At 36.8% G+C, this 18801-nt stretch overlaps 1 protein-coding gene across 1 annotated transcript in view; it reads right to left on the bottom strand.

Annotated features, from left to right (window-relative positions):
* TMPRSS11D (transmembrane serine protease 11D) overlaps positions 1–18801 on the bottom strand; it is a 47405-nt gene that overhangs the window by 8933 nt on the left and 19671 nt on the right. The window contains exons 5-6 of the mRNA XM_029234701.1: positions 5607–5761; positions 2278–2316 (exon numbers count right to left, since the gene is read on the bottom strand). Coding sequence (XP_029090534.1) covers positions 2278–2316; positions 5607–5761 — 194 coding nt within the window. The remainder of the gene's footprint in view (positions 1–2277; positions 2317–5606; positions 5762–18801) is intronic.

Below are 18801 nucleotides of genomic sequence, written 5' to 3'. Positions count from 1 at the left end.
AGCACGGGCCTCCCCTAGGAACTTGTTAGAAATGTTGGCTCTGTGTAGAAACAACCTAAGTGTCTGTCAGTAGATAAGTGGATCAAGAAATAGTGGTATATATGTGCACATAAGCATGCACACAAGCGTGCACACACACACAGGAATGTTATTCAGCCTTAAAAAAGAAGGAAATCCTGTCACTTGCAGCAACATGGATGAAACTGTAGGGTATTGTGCTAAGGGAATTTTCCAGACAAAGACAAATACTGCATGGTATCACCTATATGTGGAAATTAAAGTTGAACTCCTAGATACAGTAGAAAGTGGTGGCCAGCGGGTTGGAGAAATAGGGAGAGTTTGGTAAAAGGGTATAAACTTTCAGCTGTAAGATGAATAAGGTCTGAGAATCTAATGTATAACATAGTGACTATAGTTGACAACAGTGTATTGTATAATTGAAATTTGCTGAGAGTAGCAAATTTGCTGAGTTCTCGCTAAAAACATAAAAAAGGAGGGAGGTGATAAATACATGAGGTGATGAATGTGTTAATTAGCTGGATGAGGGGAATCTTTTCATAATGTATACATGTATCAAATCATGACATTGTACACTTTAAATATCTTGTAATTTTATTTGTCAGTTGTCCCACAGTAAAGATGAACAGCGATGACAAAAAAAAAAATGTTGACTCACAGACCCACATCAGGGAACAAATCAAAAGCTGCATTTTTTTTCCCTCCAACTTTATTAAGGAATAATTGACAAATATTGATACAATGTATATATATTTAAAGTATACAGTGCGATGATTTGATATACATATACATATACATTGTAGAATGATTACCAAGTTCAAGGTATTTAACACATCTAACACCTCACATAGTTCTCTTTTTTGTGTGTGTGTGTAAGTGTGACGGGAATACTTATGATCTGCTCTCAGCAACTTTCAAGTGTACAATACCATATTACTAACTGTAGTCACCAAGCTGGGCATTAGGTTCTCAGAACTTACTAGAAGCTGTATTTTAACAAGTGATTCATGTGCACAATGAAGTTGGAGGGAAACTGCTCTCATCATGAAGATTCTATAGTGGTAATTCAGTTCATTGTGGGCAATTCAGTCCACATCTGTAACTGACTCTATCTCACCAAATGTGCCCTGGAAAAGGAGTTACTTTAGGTCCACAGAATATTCTCGAGGGTATCTGAAGGTTTCTAAGTATCTAGATGAGGTTTATTTAAATATTTTAAGAGAGCCCATGACTCTCTAATGGTCAAAGCTGAAACAGGCTGGAGTGGGCTGGATCACTCAACTCCTCTTAACTCCCACTCCCATGGTTTATTTTCTCTTGTTTAGTCTATTACTGTTGTTGGTAATAGTGTTGGTAAATCACCACCAACAGTTTCTATTGCTGGACCAGCTCTGAAGTAGTGACATTGCTTCAATAGGACACCATCCAAAGGCATTTTTTCTACCAGATCTCCCAGATAGAGGAGGACTAGACTTCCAGTAAGAATACACATGGAATATAGGTTCCTTTGCTACATTCTCCAACCAAATTCTCTAGTAAATTATTTAAGCACATGTTAATGAAAAAGAAGCATGAATTAAATATATAGTGAAGTTGAAAAACACCCACAGAGGAAGAAGCATTAACTTATAACATCACTTAAGTATGTGAGATAGGCCAGCTATCAAGATATATTGAACTAATTTCTAACTACCTTTTATTAGCCAGAGAAGTAAACTGCTGTTTTCTAAGGGCTATATTTCTGCTATCCTAGCCTGAGAGTATACCTAAGGACATTGGAAAGCAGTGACTTTTCTAATATGTTATAGACATAAAACTCATATTGCTTTTTGTAATTTTTTTTATTATAGTTTATGATTAACTTAAATCCACAACAAAGCAAGCTATTCTGGTGGTTAGGAGAAGGCATATAAATGATGCAACTAAACATAATTTGCAAGTCTACTGAAATGCTGCCATGGAACCAGGGCAGGAGAAACTTCCCAAAGCTGCCAAGAAAACCTTAATGAGACCAAACTTGATACAGAGTGGTGGAATGGCATTGCTACTTCTTCCTTCTAAAAGGAGGGGAAAACTTAAACATCACTTCATAGGCCAACAGAATCAGCAATATCTTATCTCAACAACAACCCACACGAGTGAACTAAGAATAAAGATACCATCTCAATGGACACTGCCTTGGCAAAGGCTACAAATCACTTGAACATTTACTCTTTTTATTTTGGTAAACCACATTTACAAAGTAATTTAAAAGCTTACCTTGAGTTAAAATATCTTCTGTGTCCTGGTGAGTTATTTCTGGTGTTAAAAAAGAGAGAGAGAGTAAGATCAATACAAAAAGGACTGTATACCATTTGACCTTAATTTCTTAACGTGTAGTCCTCAGACAACCATAATCAGAATCATTTAGAGGACTGCTAAAATAGACTCCTTGACTCCATCCAGACCTGCTGAAAGAATCTGAGTCATGGGCTTCAGAAAACTGTTTATAATATTCCCTCAATTTATTGTTTGCACACTAAAGTTTGTGCTTTAATTTCTCATCAAGCGCTTAAAAGATAGTTAAAAGTTATTTAAAAGATATTTCTGCTCTCAAGTCACTCAGTTTACTTGGGAAGACAGCAACATAGTCATGGAGATACAATGTAGTAAATGCTATAAGAGAAGTTAATTTTTCATTTTTTTCTAATATATATTTATGTACATATAAGTATATCTGTATTACTTTACTGATACTATTTGTAGTACTGCAGGTATAACAAAATATAGGGGGTCTGCCATCACATAATTTATAGGTAGAAATTGATCAAGAAATCATTCAAATAAATTTAAGTGTAAAGTAGAGAGGATAAAGGAGAGAGTTACTAGTGATTCTGGTTCACAGATGTTATCATGATGAAAATAACATTTGAGTTGTATTTTGAATACCTAAAAGGAGTTTTTCAGGCAGGCAAGAGGTGAAAAGGCATTCCAGATGAGAGATATAGTGGGCACAAATGCATGGAGGTGTAAGATGTTTGTGGAGCAATAAAGTCAGTAGAGCTAATACAAGTGTTGCATGTAGGGAAGTGGTGGGAGAGCACAGAAAGGAAAATATGTTGGTGCCAGATGGTGACAGTTTGTATATTCCAGTTTAATGTCTACTTATAGAACAGTTTTCTCTGCATGTCCTACAGCCATCTCAAACTCAATGTCACCAAATTTTACTCCAAATTTGCTACGTATATTTCCTCCTTTAGTAAATGACACCACTTCCACCAATAGCTAGAAATCTGAAATGGTCTCTAATTCCTCCTTTCTCATCATTTCCCACATCTTATTGCTTTCCAGATTTTGTACCTTCTACCCTCTAACGATCCTTTGCATTAGCACCATCTTCCCCCTCCCTTTGGCTACTACTTTAGTTCATGCTTTCATCATTTGACACCTATTCCCTGCCTCCACTTTTTCCCTTTTTAATGCATCCACCTCTACTTTACCAGACTGACATTTCTAAAAATGTAGATCATATCAGAGTATATTCTTCTCTGCTTGAAATCTTTTAATGAGAAATCAGCTTCTTATTTCCTATAAGATAAATATAAACCTCTCAGACAGGTGTTCATGTTCTCTAAAGTCAACTTAAACAAACTTTTTTGCTGCCAGAAGTTTCACAGGGCTTGGGTATCACACCTGCTTTGTAAGTGTTAGAGGAGGCAGACATCCTTTTGGAGAAAGGAAATAAAAAGAACTGACCATTCCTTTTCATTCTTTGAGCAAGAAAGACTTTATTTCAATACTGGCTCCCCTACATGCTGCCTGTATGCCCTGGGCAATTATCTATCTTTTCTGAGTGGGGACAATAGAAGGATCTATAACATGTGGTTGTTGTGAGGATTAACAAACTGTAATGCATGAGCATCAGCTAGTCAGGAAGGACACAGCCACCCATGGAGCTGGATCAGTGTCTTGGAAGTCCTTGCTGTGCTAAGCATTAATGCTGTAGTTGCAAGGGGAGGAGAGGGGTGGGAGAATTTGGAGGGGTTGGGGAGGCACCTTTGTAGGCCTGGTGCAGTGGTTATTTACCAACAGACAGGAAAGAATTTCAATATTTTAACAACTAGTAAAACTATAACAGGTATTTGCTGATTAACTACCAGTCCAATGTGGGAGCCACCAAAATCCCTTAATTGTGAGCTTATTATGAGGGGAATCATGGTTTCTTAAGCTAGCAGTACATGACAGAGTTGAAGGAGTGTCCTTAAATTCTATGCATATATTAAGTAATTCCTTTTTTTTTTAAAGTCATGCAAAAATATTAATGGAGTACTTATTATGTGCTAGACACTGGGTAGTAGAAGGACAGTAGGATGAACAAGGCAGACTGGTCCTTGCCTTTAGAAAACTTACAGAGTAGGATGAAGACACAGAAATAATATTGTAGTTTCAATTGTGATAAACGCTGTGAAGGAAAATGAAGGTGTGTATGACAGAGGTAAATAATTTAGTACTGGAAGTTAGAAAAGACTTACATTAGAAAGAAATGATTCAGATGATACTTGACAGATGCAAGGGGGTGATCTAACCTGTGTTATAAGAAACTGGAATAATGTATGCAAAGGCCCTGAGGCAAGAAGGAGAGAATTTTTGCAAACAGAGAAAGTGAAGGTGTGGCCAGATTGTGGTGAATGAGGAAGAGAATGGTATAATAAATGGCTAGAGGGGTAAGTATGAACCAGATCATACAGTGCTTTAGATGAGATCACCATATCATTTATTGTCCAAACCAGAAAACGTAAAGGCTAATATTAATAATGGTTCTTGGTCAATTGGCATGAACCCAGGACTGTCCTGGGTAAACCAGGAAATATGGTATTCTTCTTACATGTGGTGTTTATGTTTTGTTTTTATTTTTGTTTTGTTTTGTGGGAAGCCATGGGAGCTTTTAAGTAAGATTGTATTTATATTTTAAAATATTTCCTTGATCAGTATGTGTACAATACATTGGAAAGGGCCAAGAAAGTATAGAAGCAGAGTAGCTTGGAGGCTAGTGCTGTAGTTCAAGTAAGAAATTATGTTGGCTTAGACCAGAGTGATAGCAATAGGGATGAAAAACAATGGAAATAGATTCCATTCTAGACAGAAGTAGAGAGGATTTTCAGAGAGGAGGTAGGGATATTGTTAAATCTTCTAATTTACTTCTTTATTCTACAAGTATTTACCAGACACCTTCCAATTGCATGCTCTGTTCTCAGGGAGATAGATCCTTAATTAAATTGTTCTCTGACCTCAAACAGCTATTTACCATTCTTATAACATACCTACAAATTGAACATCTGACAGCAACATCCCTTACAAGGAGGATGGAGAGGGAAAAATAAGAAAGAATTTTTAGCAAATAAAACTTACTAAATGAATGCTAAATGATTCTTTAAAACTTTAGAATATTTTATATTGGAGAGCTATATATTATAGTTAGCTTCATAATACATTGTTTTCATAAAGTTTAATTCCAAGGGAAAAAAGTCAGTCTCTCATTAAATCGAAACATGAATTAGAACTGGTAGAGAGATATATTGAAATGAAATGGCTAAAAAAATGATACTTGCGTGTTAAGTCAGTTGTGTTCATTGCCAAGTTTCCAGGGTCATTCAGCATTTGGTGTAAAACAGACTCAATTTTCCTTTTTACTGATGGTTCATTGCTATTCCTGGCGAATTTAAATTTCATGACAATATCGCCTATCACATCATTACCACTTTGCCTGAAAAACCATAAAGATATTTTTAAAAATGTATAATTATGATAATTTTCTGTCATTCTTTTTATATACTCTTCTTGATTAAGCATTAAAAACATTACTTAAGAAATTTAACATTAGAACAGATTCACATAACAGTGTTTCTGTATGTAATGATATATCACAATGCTACCCCACAAACACTAGATTTCAGTGCATAGTACACTGTACCCACCATTCAGGATAGCTTGTTTTAAAGTCAGAATGGCAGAGTTTGAACACCAGCTCTGCCATTTACTGTTGGACTTTAGGTAAGTTTTTTGTTTCTTAATCTTTCTGTACCTGTATCCTCACATTAAAATGGGTTATTATGAAGATTATATGAATTAACATATTGTAAGACTTTTGGGAAGAGTACATAGCATACAGTAAGTATGCTGTATTAGCTATGGTTAGACTTCACAGATCTTCAAAAAACCCCACTCATCTCATTAAACAAACTTATAAAGAGATGAACTTCCAAGTTTATGTGACTTATAGGCTCAAGTTAATTTTCTGGTACCTACACCCCCTTATCTGGCTACAAAAGCACATTTTAACTTCTGTAGTCATACGTTAAGATTTTTATCTCTGTTTCGATTAACTGTTGATATTTCTCACAAGAACCTTGATAATTTGGCTAAAGGTTATAATTCTCTAAAATCGATATAATATCCATATCCTTCCATGTAAATTGCCATGTAAATCACTTCCTCCACCTAATATTGGCACTCTCCTTTTCTGAAAATGAATGTGCATTAGGCACATTTGGTTTTGATGCTCTCATACTCTAGGCTGCCTCCTCTCATCTCAATTGCTAATTTTGCCATAATATTCACCCCAGATATTAATTTAATATTTACTAGATAAATACTAAATAAACACCTTTTTGTGCTGGGCGTTATTCTTAGTTTCAGAAATTAGCTATGACCAAGATTCACAGTTGCCATTCTCATGAATAGGGCAGTTTAGATGAAGAAGCAGACACTGAATAAATAATTACATCTTACATTTCTAGCAACATGAAAACCTAAATAATTTAAAGAAGCTTTTCATATAAAACAACCAGAAATGCTAGCGAAAATATAATAAATTCTATTTGAAATGCAAAGTTGGGCTCCTGTGAAAATAAGGGAAATCTTAGAAGACTAAAAATAAAAGAATATGAATATTACATGGTAAGCATTAGAATTGCAATTGTTTTGTGTTTCAGCATTAATAGACACTGGAGATGAGGTCTTGGGCTAGTAAAAAAATAGGGAGACGGACATGAGGTTCCAGAATAAGGCTAGGTTTCTCAAAGAACTAGGCATTCAGTGAAAGCATAGTTTAGAAAGAAGAAGAACTCACATCATAAAAGAAAAAAAAGTTTAGTTGTCTCAGAGGTCCAGGTCTGGATGGAAAAAAAGTTCTCCTGAGAATTCATAATCATGAACCTGACTTCATGAAAGTTTTGGATTTACATTAATACCACCTGCATGGTCCCAGACACTTTAAGAAATTAACCAAAAAATGGTCCATGTGATGCCAATCCTCCTAGAGTATCTGATAGAAGCAAATGCTTTGGAGTATGTATGTTAAATCCAGATTGCATAGGATCCCAACAACAAAGTGGGATTAAAGATAAGCATACAACCTCAATGGTAAACAATACATCATGAGCTAAAATCAGAATAAGAAGAGCATCCTCAAAAAGTCCACATAATAAAATTAACAGATATTCAGGTAAGTAAATTTGAAATGACAAATGACATTAAAGGGGAATTATAAATATAAGAAAAGTATAGTACTTTTTCAAAACAGACAGGTAAACATAGTCAAACATACTTTTTAATTGAAATGAAAACTTGATGGATGAGTTACACAGAATAGTAGACAAAGTTGAAGAGAAACTGGTTAACTGAAAGAGATGAAATCACACAGAATGTAACATAGATAAAGGTATGAAAAAGATCAAATAGAGGCTAAGAGACAGGAGACATCTCAAAGTTTACTTAGTGAAATGTTAAAGAAGAGCACAGAAAAATAAAGGAGCAGCAGTATTACAAGAGATAATGAGAATTATCCGGAATTAATAAAGACATTAAGCTTCAGATCGAGATGAGTCTGAAGCATACTCAATAAAACAAAACACACACACAGATACATCATAATAAAACTCTGAACTCCAAGGGCAAATGGAAGATTTTCAAACAATAGAGAAAAAGCTAGCTACCAAAGAAAGTTTTGAGTGAAGGATAATTTCTTAATAGCAGTGATAAAAGGCAGTATATAATTGTATTTTCAAAATGCTGAGAGAAAATTGCTATCAACTTGGAATTTTATATCCACACTAAAGTATTATTCAAGAATGAGGCTAAAATAAGGACCTTTCACGCATAACAACAAAAACAAAACTAAACAAAAGTGTGGTTTATTGTTCATGTACTCTTGTTAAAGAATTTATGAAGGAAGTACTTCAGTAAGAAGGAAATTGAACCCAGAAGAAGGTTGTTTGTTAGGTACAAGAAGACATAGGAAACAAAGAAAATGGTAAACTTGTAATCTAAAAAGACATTGACGGGGGCGGAGTCAAGATGGTGTACTAGGAGGACGTGGAATTTGCGTCTCGCACAACTGGGGCACCTACCAGGCACTGGTGGGGTACTGTGGACACCTAAGGGGACGGTAGGAATCCCCAGGCACTGGGTAGGACGTGGGGCCTGGGGGGAGTGAAGGGGGAGGAGAAGTGGAGGCAGGATGGGACTGGTGCCCCTGAGGGGCGGCTGGGGGAGGGGAAAAGGGGGAAATTGGGGAACCATTGAGAGGGCAGAGGATCAAAAGGGAGCATGGCCAGGTTTCCCGTGCCCACGTGGGCCCCCAGGAACCTGCTGAGATCCCAAGCCTGATCCTCTGCCCACGGAGGCCCCCTTTAGCCATGTGGTCCTGAGGGAGTGGGAGGGAGGGAAGGGGGAGCAAAAGTAAAGCCCAGACCTATGGGACTGGAACCCCTGAGGGATGGCTGGGGGAGGGGAGGAGTTCCTACATCCAGCAGGACCCACCCATGGTTAGGGGTCCAGCGGCAATGGGGGAGACCCTGGGGGAGATGATTAGGGAGTGGTGTGAAGGAACAGAAGGGAACACAGCCAGTGCTTCCCCTGTCAGCTGAGCAGCTGGGGAGCCTGTTGGGCTCCCCGGCCTAATCCTCTGCTCTCGGAGCCTCCCTCCTGCTGCGCAGCGCCCAAGCCCTGCTCCTACACCCCCACCCAGGGCCTCACCTCTACACTGGGAGACCCCCTCTGAGACCCCCTCCAACGCACTGGGCCTAAACCCCACCCACACACCCTCACCCAGGGACCTACCTCTAAACTCTGGAACCCCACACTCTGGAGGCCCTCCTTTCCACGTGCTGCTTCTCCCATTCCACAGAGGTCCTAAGCAGAGACCCCCTGTGCCCCCATGCTTGAATTCTGCCCTGCCTAGGCCCCACCCCCAGGACTTTTTCCAGCTACGTGGGTCCTGAGCCTAGGCCCCGCCCCACGCCAAAACGTCACCCCCCCACCCGCCTAGGTCCTGCCCCACACTGAACGCCGCTCCTGCCTAAGTTCCACCCCACCTAAACTCCACCCCCATAGCCAAGGCTTTTTTCTTTTTTTTTTTTTTTCTTTTTTCCTCTTTTAGATTGGGGTTCTGATTTACCGTGTTGATTCATTATTGTTGATTCTTTTATATTTTTATTGTTCCTAATAAATATTTTATTTTTCGAACTTTATCTTATTCTTTAAACTTTGTTATTGTTCTCTCCGTCTGGCTTGCTTCCCCCGCCCACTTTTTGTTTCCTTTTTTCTGTTGTGGTCTTATTTTACCTTGTTGCAGTTGTTTCCATTATAGTTTTATTTTTCCTAATATATTTTTTATCTTTCTAATTTTATTTTGTTTTTTATTCTTTGATATTGTACTGCTCCTTTTTTTCTTTTTTCTTGCTTTTTTTTTTTTTTCTACTGTGCCACAAAGCTTGTGGGAACTTGGTTCCCAGGCCAGAGGTCAGGCCCAGGCTCCTGTGGTGGTAGCTCCGAGTCCAAACCGCTGGACTAACAGAGAACCTCAGACCACAGGGAATATTAATCGGAGTGAGATCTCCCAGAGTTCCTCATCTTAGCACCAACCCCGGCTATATCCAACTGTCTGCAAACTCCAGTGCTGGAGGTCTGAGGCCAAACAACTAGAAAAAGAGGAAAACAGCACCACCCATCAAAAAAACAACAACAACAAAAAAAAGACGAAAAATATGTTACAGATGAAGGAACAAGGTAAAAACCTATAGAACAAATAAATGATTATGAAATAGGCAGCCTACCTGAAAAAGAATTCAGAGTAATGATAGTAAGGATGATTCAAAATCTTGGAAACAGAATGGAGAAAATACAAGAAACATTTTATAAGGATCTAGAAGAACTAAGGGGCAAACAAGCAGTGATTAACAACACAATTACTGAAATTAAAAATACTCTAGAAGGAATCAATAGCACAATAACTGAAGCAGAAGAATGGATAAGTGACCTGGAAGATAAAAGAGTGGAAATAACTGCTGCAGAGCAAAATAAAAAAAAAAGAATTAAGGCCAGTCTCAGAGACCTCTGGGACAATATTAAACACACTAACATTCAAATTATAGGGGTCTCAGAAGAAGAAGAGAAAAAGAAAGTGTCTGAGAAAATATTTGAAGAGATTATAGACAAAAACTTCCCTAACATGGGAAAGGAAGTAGTCAATCAAGTCCAGGAAGTGCAGAGAGTCCCATACAGGATAAATCCAAGGAGAAACACTCTGAAACACATATTAATCAAACTTTCAAAAATACAAAGAAAAAATATTAAGGGCAGCAAGGGAAAAGCAACAAATAACATACAAGGGAATCCCCCTAAGGTTAACAGCTGATCTTTCAGCAGAAACTCTGCAAGCCCAAAGGGAGTAGCGGGACATATTTAAAGTGATGAAGGGGAAAAACCTACAACCAAGATTACCCAGCAAGGATCTCATTCAGATTTGATGGAGAAATTAAAACATTTACAGACAAGCAGAAGGTAAGAGAATTCAGCACCACCAAACCAGTTTTACAACAAATGCTGAAGGAACTTCTCTAGGCAGGAAACACAAGAGAAGGAAAAGACCTACAAAAACACACCCAAAACAATTAAGAAAATGGTAATAGGAACATACATATCAATAATTACCTTAAATGCAAATGGATTAAATGCTCCAACCAAAAGAAATAGACTGGCTGAATGGATACAAAAACAAGACCTGTATATATGCTGTCTACAAGAGACCCACTTAACCTACAGACACATACAGACTGAGTGTGAGGGGATGGAAAAAGATATTACATGCAAATAGAAATGAAAAGAAAGCTGGAGTAGCATTTCTTATATCAGACAAAATAGACTTTAAAATAAAGACAATTACAAGAAACAAAAAAGAACACTACATAATGATCAACGGATCGATCCAAGAAGAAGATATAACAATTGTAAATATTTATGCACCCAACATAGGAGCACCTCAATACATAAGGTAAATGCTAACAGCCATAAAAGGGGAAATCAATAGTAACACAATCATAATGGGGACTTTAACACCCCACTTTCACCAATGGACAGATCATCCAAAATGAAAATAAATAAAACACAAGCTTTAAATGATCCATTAAACAAGATGGACTTAATTGACATTTAGAGGACATTCCATCCAAAAACAACAGAATACACATTTTTCTCAAGTGCTCATGGAACATTCTCCAGGATAGATCATGTCTTGGGTCACAAATCAAGCCTTGGTAAATTTAAGAAAAGTGAAATCATATCAAGTATCTTTTCCAACCACAACGCTATGAGACTAGATATCAATTACAGGAAAAAACTATAAAAAATGCAAACACATGGAGGCTAAACAATACACTACTAAATAACCTAGAGATCACTAAGAAATCAAAGAGGAAATCAAAAAATACCTAGAAACAAATGACAATGAAAACACGACTGCCCAAAACCTATGGGATGCAGCAAAGTAGTTCAAAGGTAGAAGTTTATAGCAATACAATTGTACCTCAAGAAACAAACATCTCAAATAAACAACCTAAACTTACACCTAAAGCAATTAGAGAAAGGAGGACAAAAAACCCCCAAAGTTAGCAGAAGGAAAGAAATCATAAAGATCAAATCAGAAAAAAATGAAATAGAAATGAAGGAAACGGTAGCAAAGATCAGTAAAACAAAAAGCTGGTTCTTTGAGAAGATAAAGAATATTGTTAAGCCATTAGCTAGACTCATCAAGAAAAAAAGGGAGAAGACTCAAATCAACAGAATTAGAAATGAAAAAGGAGAAGTAACAACTGACACTGCAGAAATACAAAGGATCATGAGAGATTACTACAAGCAACTCTTTGCCAATAAAATGGACAACCAGGAAGAAATGGGCAAATTCTTAGAAAAGCACAACCTTCCAAGACTGAACCAGGTAGAAATAGAAAATATAAACTGACCAATCACAAGCACTGAAATTGAAACTGTGATTAACAATCTTCCAAGAAACAAAAGCCCAGTACCAGATGGCTTCACAGGCAAATTCTATCAAACATTTAGAGAAGAGCTAACACCTATCCTTCTCAAACTCTTCAAACTATAGCAGAGGGAGAACACTCCCAAACTCATTCTACGAGGCCACCATCACCCTGATACCAAAACCAGACAAAGATGTCACAAAAAAAGAAAATTCCAGGTCAGTATCTCTGATGAACATTATATGCAAAAATCCTCAACAAAATACTAACAAACAGAATCCAACAACACATTAAATGGATCATACACCATGATGAAGTGGGGTTTATCCCCGGGATGCAAGGATTCTTCAATATATGCAAATCAATGTGATACACCATATTAACAAATTGAAGTATATAAACCATATGATAATCTCAATATATGCAGATAAAGCTTTTGGCAAAATTCAACACTTATTTATGATAAAAACTCTCCAGAAAGTGGGCATAGAGGGAACTTACCTCAACATAATAAAGGCCATATATGAAAAACCCACAGCCAACATCGTTCTCAATGGTGAAAAACTGAAACCATTTCCTCTAAGATCAGGAGCAAGACAAGGTTGCCCACTCTCACCACTATTATTCAACATAGTTTTGTAAGTTTTAGCCACAGCCATCAGAGAAGAAAAAGAAATAAAAGGAATCCAAACCGGAAAAGAAGAAGTAAAATTGTCACTGTTTGCAGATGACATGATACTATACATAGAGAATCCTAAAGATGCTACCAGAAAACTACTAGAGCTAATCAATGAATTTGGTAGAGTAGCAGGATACAAAAGTAATGCACAGAAACCTCTTGCATTCCTATACTCTAATGGTGAAATATCTGAAAGAGAAATTAAGGAAACACTCCCATTTACCATTGCAACAAAAAGAATAAAATACCTAGGAATAAACCTACCCAAGGAGACAAAAGATCTGTATGCAGAAAACTGTAAGACACTGATGAAAGAAGGATGATACAAACAGATGGAGAGATATACCATGTTCTTGGATTGGAAGAATCAACATTGTGAAAATGACTATACTACCGAAAACAATCTACAGATTCAATACAATCCCTATCAAACTACCAATGGCATTCTTCACAGAACTACAACAAAAAATTTCACAATTTGTATGGAAACACAAAAGACGCCGAATAGCCAAAGCAATCTTGAGAGAGAAAAACAGAGCTGGAAGAATGAGGCTCCTGGACTTCATACTATACTACAAAGCTACAGTAATCAATCATACAATACTACAGTATGGTACTGGAACAAAAACAGAAATATAATTCAGTGGAGCAGGATAGAAAGTCCAGAGATAAACCCACGCACATATGGTCACCTTATTTTTGATAAAGGAGGCAAAAATATGCAATGGAGAAAAGACAGCCTCTTCAATAAGTGGTGCTGGGAAAACTGGACAGCTACACATAAAGAAATGAAATTAGAACACTTCCTAACACCGTACACAAAAATAAACTCAAAATGGATTAAAGACCTAAATGTAAGGCCAGACTCTATTAAACTCTTAGAGGAAAACATAGGCAGAACACTCTTTGTCATAAATCATAGCAAGATCCTTTTTGACCCCGCTGCTAGAGAAATGGAAATAAAAACAAAAATAAACAAATGGGACTTAATGAAACTTAAAAGCTTTTGCACAGCAAAGGAAACCGTAAAGGAGATGAAAAGACAACCTTCAGAATGGGAGAAGATATTTGCAAATGAAGCAACTGACAAAGGATTAATCTCCAAAATATGCAAGCAGCTCATGCAGCTCAATGTCAAAAAATGACAACCCAATCCAAAAATGGGCAGAAGACCTAAATAGAAATTTCTCCAAAGAAGATATATAGATTACCAACAAAGACATGAAAAGATGTTCAACATCACTAATCATTAGAGAAATGCAAATCAAAACTACAATAAGGTATTACCTCACACTGGTCAGAATGGCATCATAAAAAAGTTTATAAACAATAAATGGTGGAGAGGGTGTGGAGAAAAGGGAACACTTTCTCTGTTGGTGGTAATGTAAATTGATACAGCCTCTGTGGAGAACAGTATGGAAGTTCCTTAAAAAAGTAAAAATAGAACTACCATGTGACCCAGTAACCCCACTACTGGGCATATACCCTGAGAAAACCATAATTCAAAAAGTGTCATGTACCACAGTGTTCATTGCAACACTACTTACAATAGCCAGGACATGGAAGCAACCTAAGTGTCTATTGACAGATGAATGGATAAAGAAGATGTGGCACATATGAACAATGGAATATTACTCAGCCATAAAAAGAAACAAAATTGGGTTATTTATAGTGAGGTGGATGGACCCAGTCTATCATGCAGAGTGAAGTAAGTCAGAAAGAGGAAAACAAATACCGTATGCTAACACATATATATGGAATCTAAGAAAGAAAAACAACAACAAAGGTTCTGAAGAACCTAGGGGCAGGACAGGAATAAAGACAGAGACATAGAGAATGGACTTGAGGACACGGGGAGGGGGAAGAGTAAGCTGGGACGAAGTGAGAGAGTAACATTGACCTATATACACTACCAAATGTAAAATAGATAGCTAGTGGGAAGCAGCTGCATGACTCAGGGAGATCAACTTTGTGCTTTGTGACCAGCTACAGGGGTGGGATAGGGAGGGTGGGAGGGAGACTCAAGAGGGAGGAGATATGGGGATATATATATGCCTATAGCTGATTCGCTTTGTTATGCAGCAGAAACTAACACACCATTGTAAAGCAATTATACTGCAATAAAGATGTTAAAAAAAACAAACACCCTAAATGTAATGTGGTATATTGGGTTGGATCCTGAAATGGAGAAAAAGGACATTAGTGGAAGAACTGGTGAAAACGAAGTAAATCAAAGTCTAATAATGTACCAATGTTAATCTCTTACTTTTGACAGATGTACCATAGTTATGTAAGATGTTAACATTAGGGGAAGCTAGGTGAAGTGTATGTAGAAACGTTCTGTACTGTCTTTCTGTAAACTTAAAATTATTCCAAAATAAAATGTTTACTTAAAAAAATTAATAAAATGATATTGACAGTATAATTACAGTGATTTATTTGCAGGTGTTACAAATAAGGTTGAACTAAAACATCAGTAATATATGAATAACATTTCCAAGTTTCCTGTATTATTTGGAAGAAGGGTAGTGGATTAAACCAACTCTCCTTGTTTGTAAGAATTTTTTAAGAATAATCACTAAAATAAGATAAATGGAATGTAGAACTTGTAAATTAGTAAACGAAAAAAAGAAAATGAAAATACAGTCATACAAGAGAAGGCAAGATAGTAGAAAAAAGCATTAGAAAAACCAGGATGAAGAACATAAGATAATATGGAGGAAATAAATCCAAATGTAACTGTCATCACAATAAATTGAAACTGACTAAACTCTCTGGTTAAAGGCAAAGATGGTCAGAATGCATTTGAAAATGTAATCTAGCTGTCTTCTTGTTTTAGGAGAAGAATCTAACCTGTAAGGACATATGAATGTTGAAAATGAAGATAAGGTATGTTGTAAAAAGAACCATAAGAAAGTCAGTGTAGCATAATAGTATCAGATATAAGAGATTTTAAGATTGAAAGACATTAATTAGTGATAAAAAGGATTAATACCTTGCTAAAAGAAATAGTTCATGAGGCAGATATAATAATTCTAAACATATAGGTGCTTGATAATATGTGCTCAAAATATATTGAACAAGGAGAAATAGGCAAATCCATAGTGCTAGGTTTTATTTGAATGACATAATTACTAAGCTTAATTGGAAGGAACAGAACATATAATTAAGTCTAATAGGAATCCAGAAACAGACTCATAGACATATGTAGACAATATACTATAGAAGTGGTATCACAAACCTGAAGGAAAATAACTCATGTAAAAAATTAAAAATCTTCCTCATGTCACACACAAACAAAGCACTTGAATAGGAACAGCAAAAATTTAAAATTTTTAGTCAATATGGGAGATTTTCTTTATATACAAGATGATAAAGGATTTCTTAAGTAAGACCTTTTGCAACTGATTTTCTACAACAAAAGATGCATATACAAAGTGTTAAGATAATGCTATAGATAGGGAGAATATATTTGCAACTCAAAGTAACAATTGTTTGGTACCTCCTATAGACACAGAACTCCTACAAATCAATAAGAAAAAGACAAATCATAGAAAAAAACCAGAAAAGATGAATATGCAATTCAAAGAAGAGGTATCTTTAGTGAATGATAAACATGTAAATAGATACTCAAACAGGACTGTGTTCTATACTTCATTTATTTGATCTTCATAACAACTCTATAAGAGTCATGTACCTTCCTTGTGGGAACTGTGAGTAACAAACTCTCTTTTCAGAAGTCATCATCTCCTGATTTGTTGGCCTTACTGTACCTCAAATTTTCTATTGATGCAGTATATTTTAAAACAGAACGGGAAGGGGAAAAAGTGGTGTGTGTGTGGATGTGTATTTCAGACAGAGGGAATAGCTTATATAAGAAGATCTTGAGGCTAGAGAGAGTGAAGAACTGAAAACAGTCTAGTGGGACTTGTGAGTAAAAAACAAAGTAGAGAGTAGTAAAAGACTACCCCAGAAATAGAGATTTTAGGAGAAAACCCTATATAGGAAGGTTTAGTAAACTTTGTTTTATATATATATATATATATATATATAAAAGGAGACATATATATCAAGAATACATATATCTGATGCACATATATTATACATGTTTATATATGATATTTGACATATCATAAGGGTAAGGAATAGCAGTTAGAAGAACTTTAAGCAAATAACCATGTTTAGCGTTTCATTTCAAGAAATCTTTCTGGTTGCTATGTAGAATGTGGAGTGGAGCAAGACTGCAGGAAAGGAGACTCATTAGAAGGCTGTTCATAGACAAGGAGAGATGGTTGAGGGCAGTGTGTTTGAAGTTATGGATCTTAAACATAATTAAGAAATAGAATTGTGAAGGTTAGATGGATGGATGTGTGGGTTGAGGGAGAGAGAGGAATTTAGAGATAACTCATATTTCTTTCTTGAGCATCTGGGTTGAAGGTGACACCATTGATAGAGGTAGGCAATACTAGAAGAGTAACATATTTGGTGGGGGAGAAATGATAGGTTCTGGTCTGGACTTATTAAAGTTGAGTTGTCCAAGATAGCCGTATGATGATGTCAAGTAGATGGCTGTGTATATTCACATCTCGAGATGAGAAGAGAGGACTAGCCCAGAGATACAACTTTAATAATAATTAGCATATAGGGGCAGTTAAGCCCCTAAAAGGAGCTTCAGTGTGAACTGAGAAGATGAGAGGCTTACAGCACAGTCTGACAACACTTGAGGAAGAGAAGGAATAAGAACTAACAAAGAAAATTGAGAAGGAATAACTTAAGAGATAAAAGGAAAATCAGGGGTGTATAGGGTCATAGAAACCAAGGGATGGTGCTATTTCAAAAAGGATTGAAAACTCAACAGTGTTAAATACTGTTGAGAGGTCCAAGAAGAGGACTGATATAATTTCTTTGGAGTTTGTGATTCAGATGTCATTGCTGAACTTGGCAAGAGCAATTACTATTTTGTGGTGAGGTCAGAAGCCAGACTGCAGTGAAATGAGAAGTAAGTGGGAAGTGAACAAAAGGAGAAATAAATGCAGATTCAGTCCTACAAGTATTGCAAGCTAGTGGCTGGTACAGAGAATTTCTCAAGAAAGTACTAAGGTAAATGTGCACTGAACTGACTGAAATGCATTTTGGAAAATGCTCTTCCTATGGATTCTTCTTACTTCTTGAACTCCTCAGCAAAACTTAACTGACCAGAGCTCTATGCTCCTGGGTACTTAACTAGGTGACTCTTCCGAGAATAAGAAAAATTAATTTTCTCGTGGTATTAGTATTTGAGAAAGAAATAGTATAATTTCTCTCCCTCTGAAGAGCTTTTGTATATTATTTGAAGGATTGAGCAATATGGACATTTGAGATATTTATGGTAGGGTCAGTAAGGGTGGCTCTTTTAGTTGGTAGGAATATCACATCACATCACAAGGATAAGTCCATATTCAACTAAAGTAAGAATGGCAAATAACTAGCTTGTGTGCTGCTACTTCGCCTGTTATTTATTTACTTATTTATTTTTTTGCGGTATGCAGGCCTCTCACTGTCGTGGTCTCTCCCATTGCGGAGCACAGGCTGCGGACGCGCGGGCTCAGCGGCCATGGCTCACGGGCCCAGCCGCTCCGCGGCATGTGGGATCTTCCCGGACCGGGGCATGAACCCGTGTCCCCTGCATCGGCAGGCGAACTCTCAACCACTGCGCCACCAGGGAAGCCCTACTTCGCCTATTATTAATTCATAGCAGACACATCTGTATTTGGCCACAGCATCCTTTATATTATAGCATTCCAGGCAGACAAAACCCAAAAAGCCATT

This window comes from Monodon monoceros, unplaced genomic scaffold, assembly GCF_005190385.1.
Source record: "Monodon monoceros isolate NGI ecotype Baffin Bay Population unplaced genomic scaffold, NGI_Narwhal_1 Super_Scaffold_20, whole genome shotgun sequence".
Classification (NCBI taxonomy): Eukaryota; Metazoa; Chordata; class Mammalia; order Artiodactyla; family Monodontidae; genus Monodon; species Monodon monoceros.
Note: the sequence above shows the minus strand (reverse complement) of the source record. Positions and strands in the feature narration are given on the sequence as shown.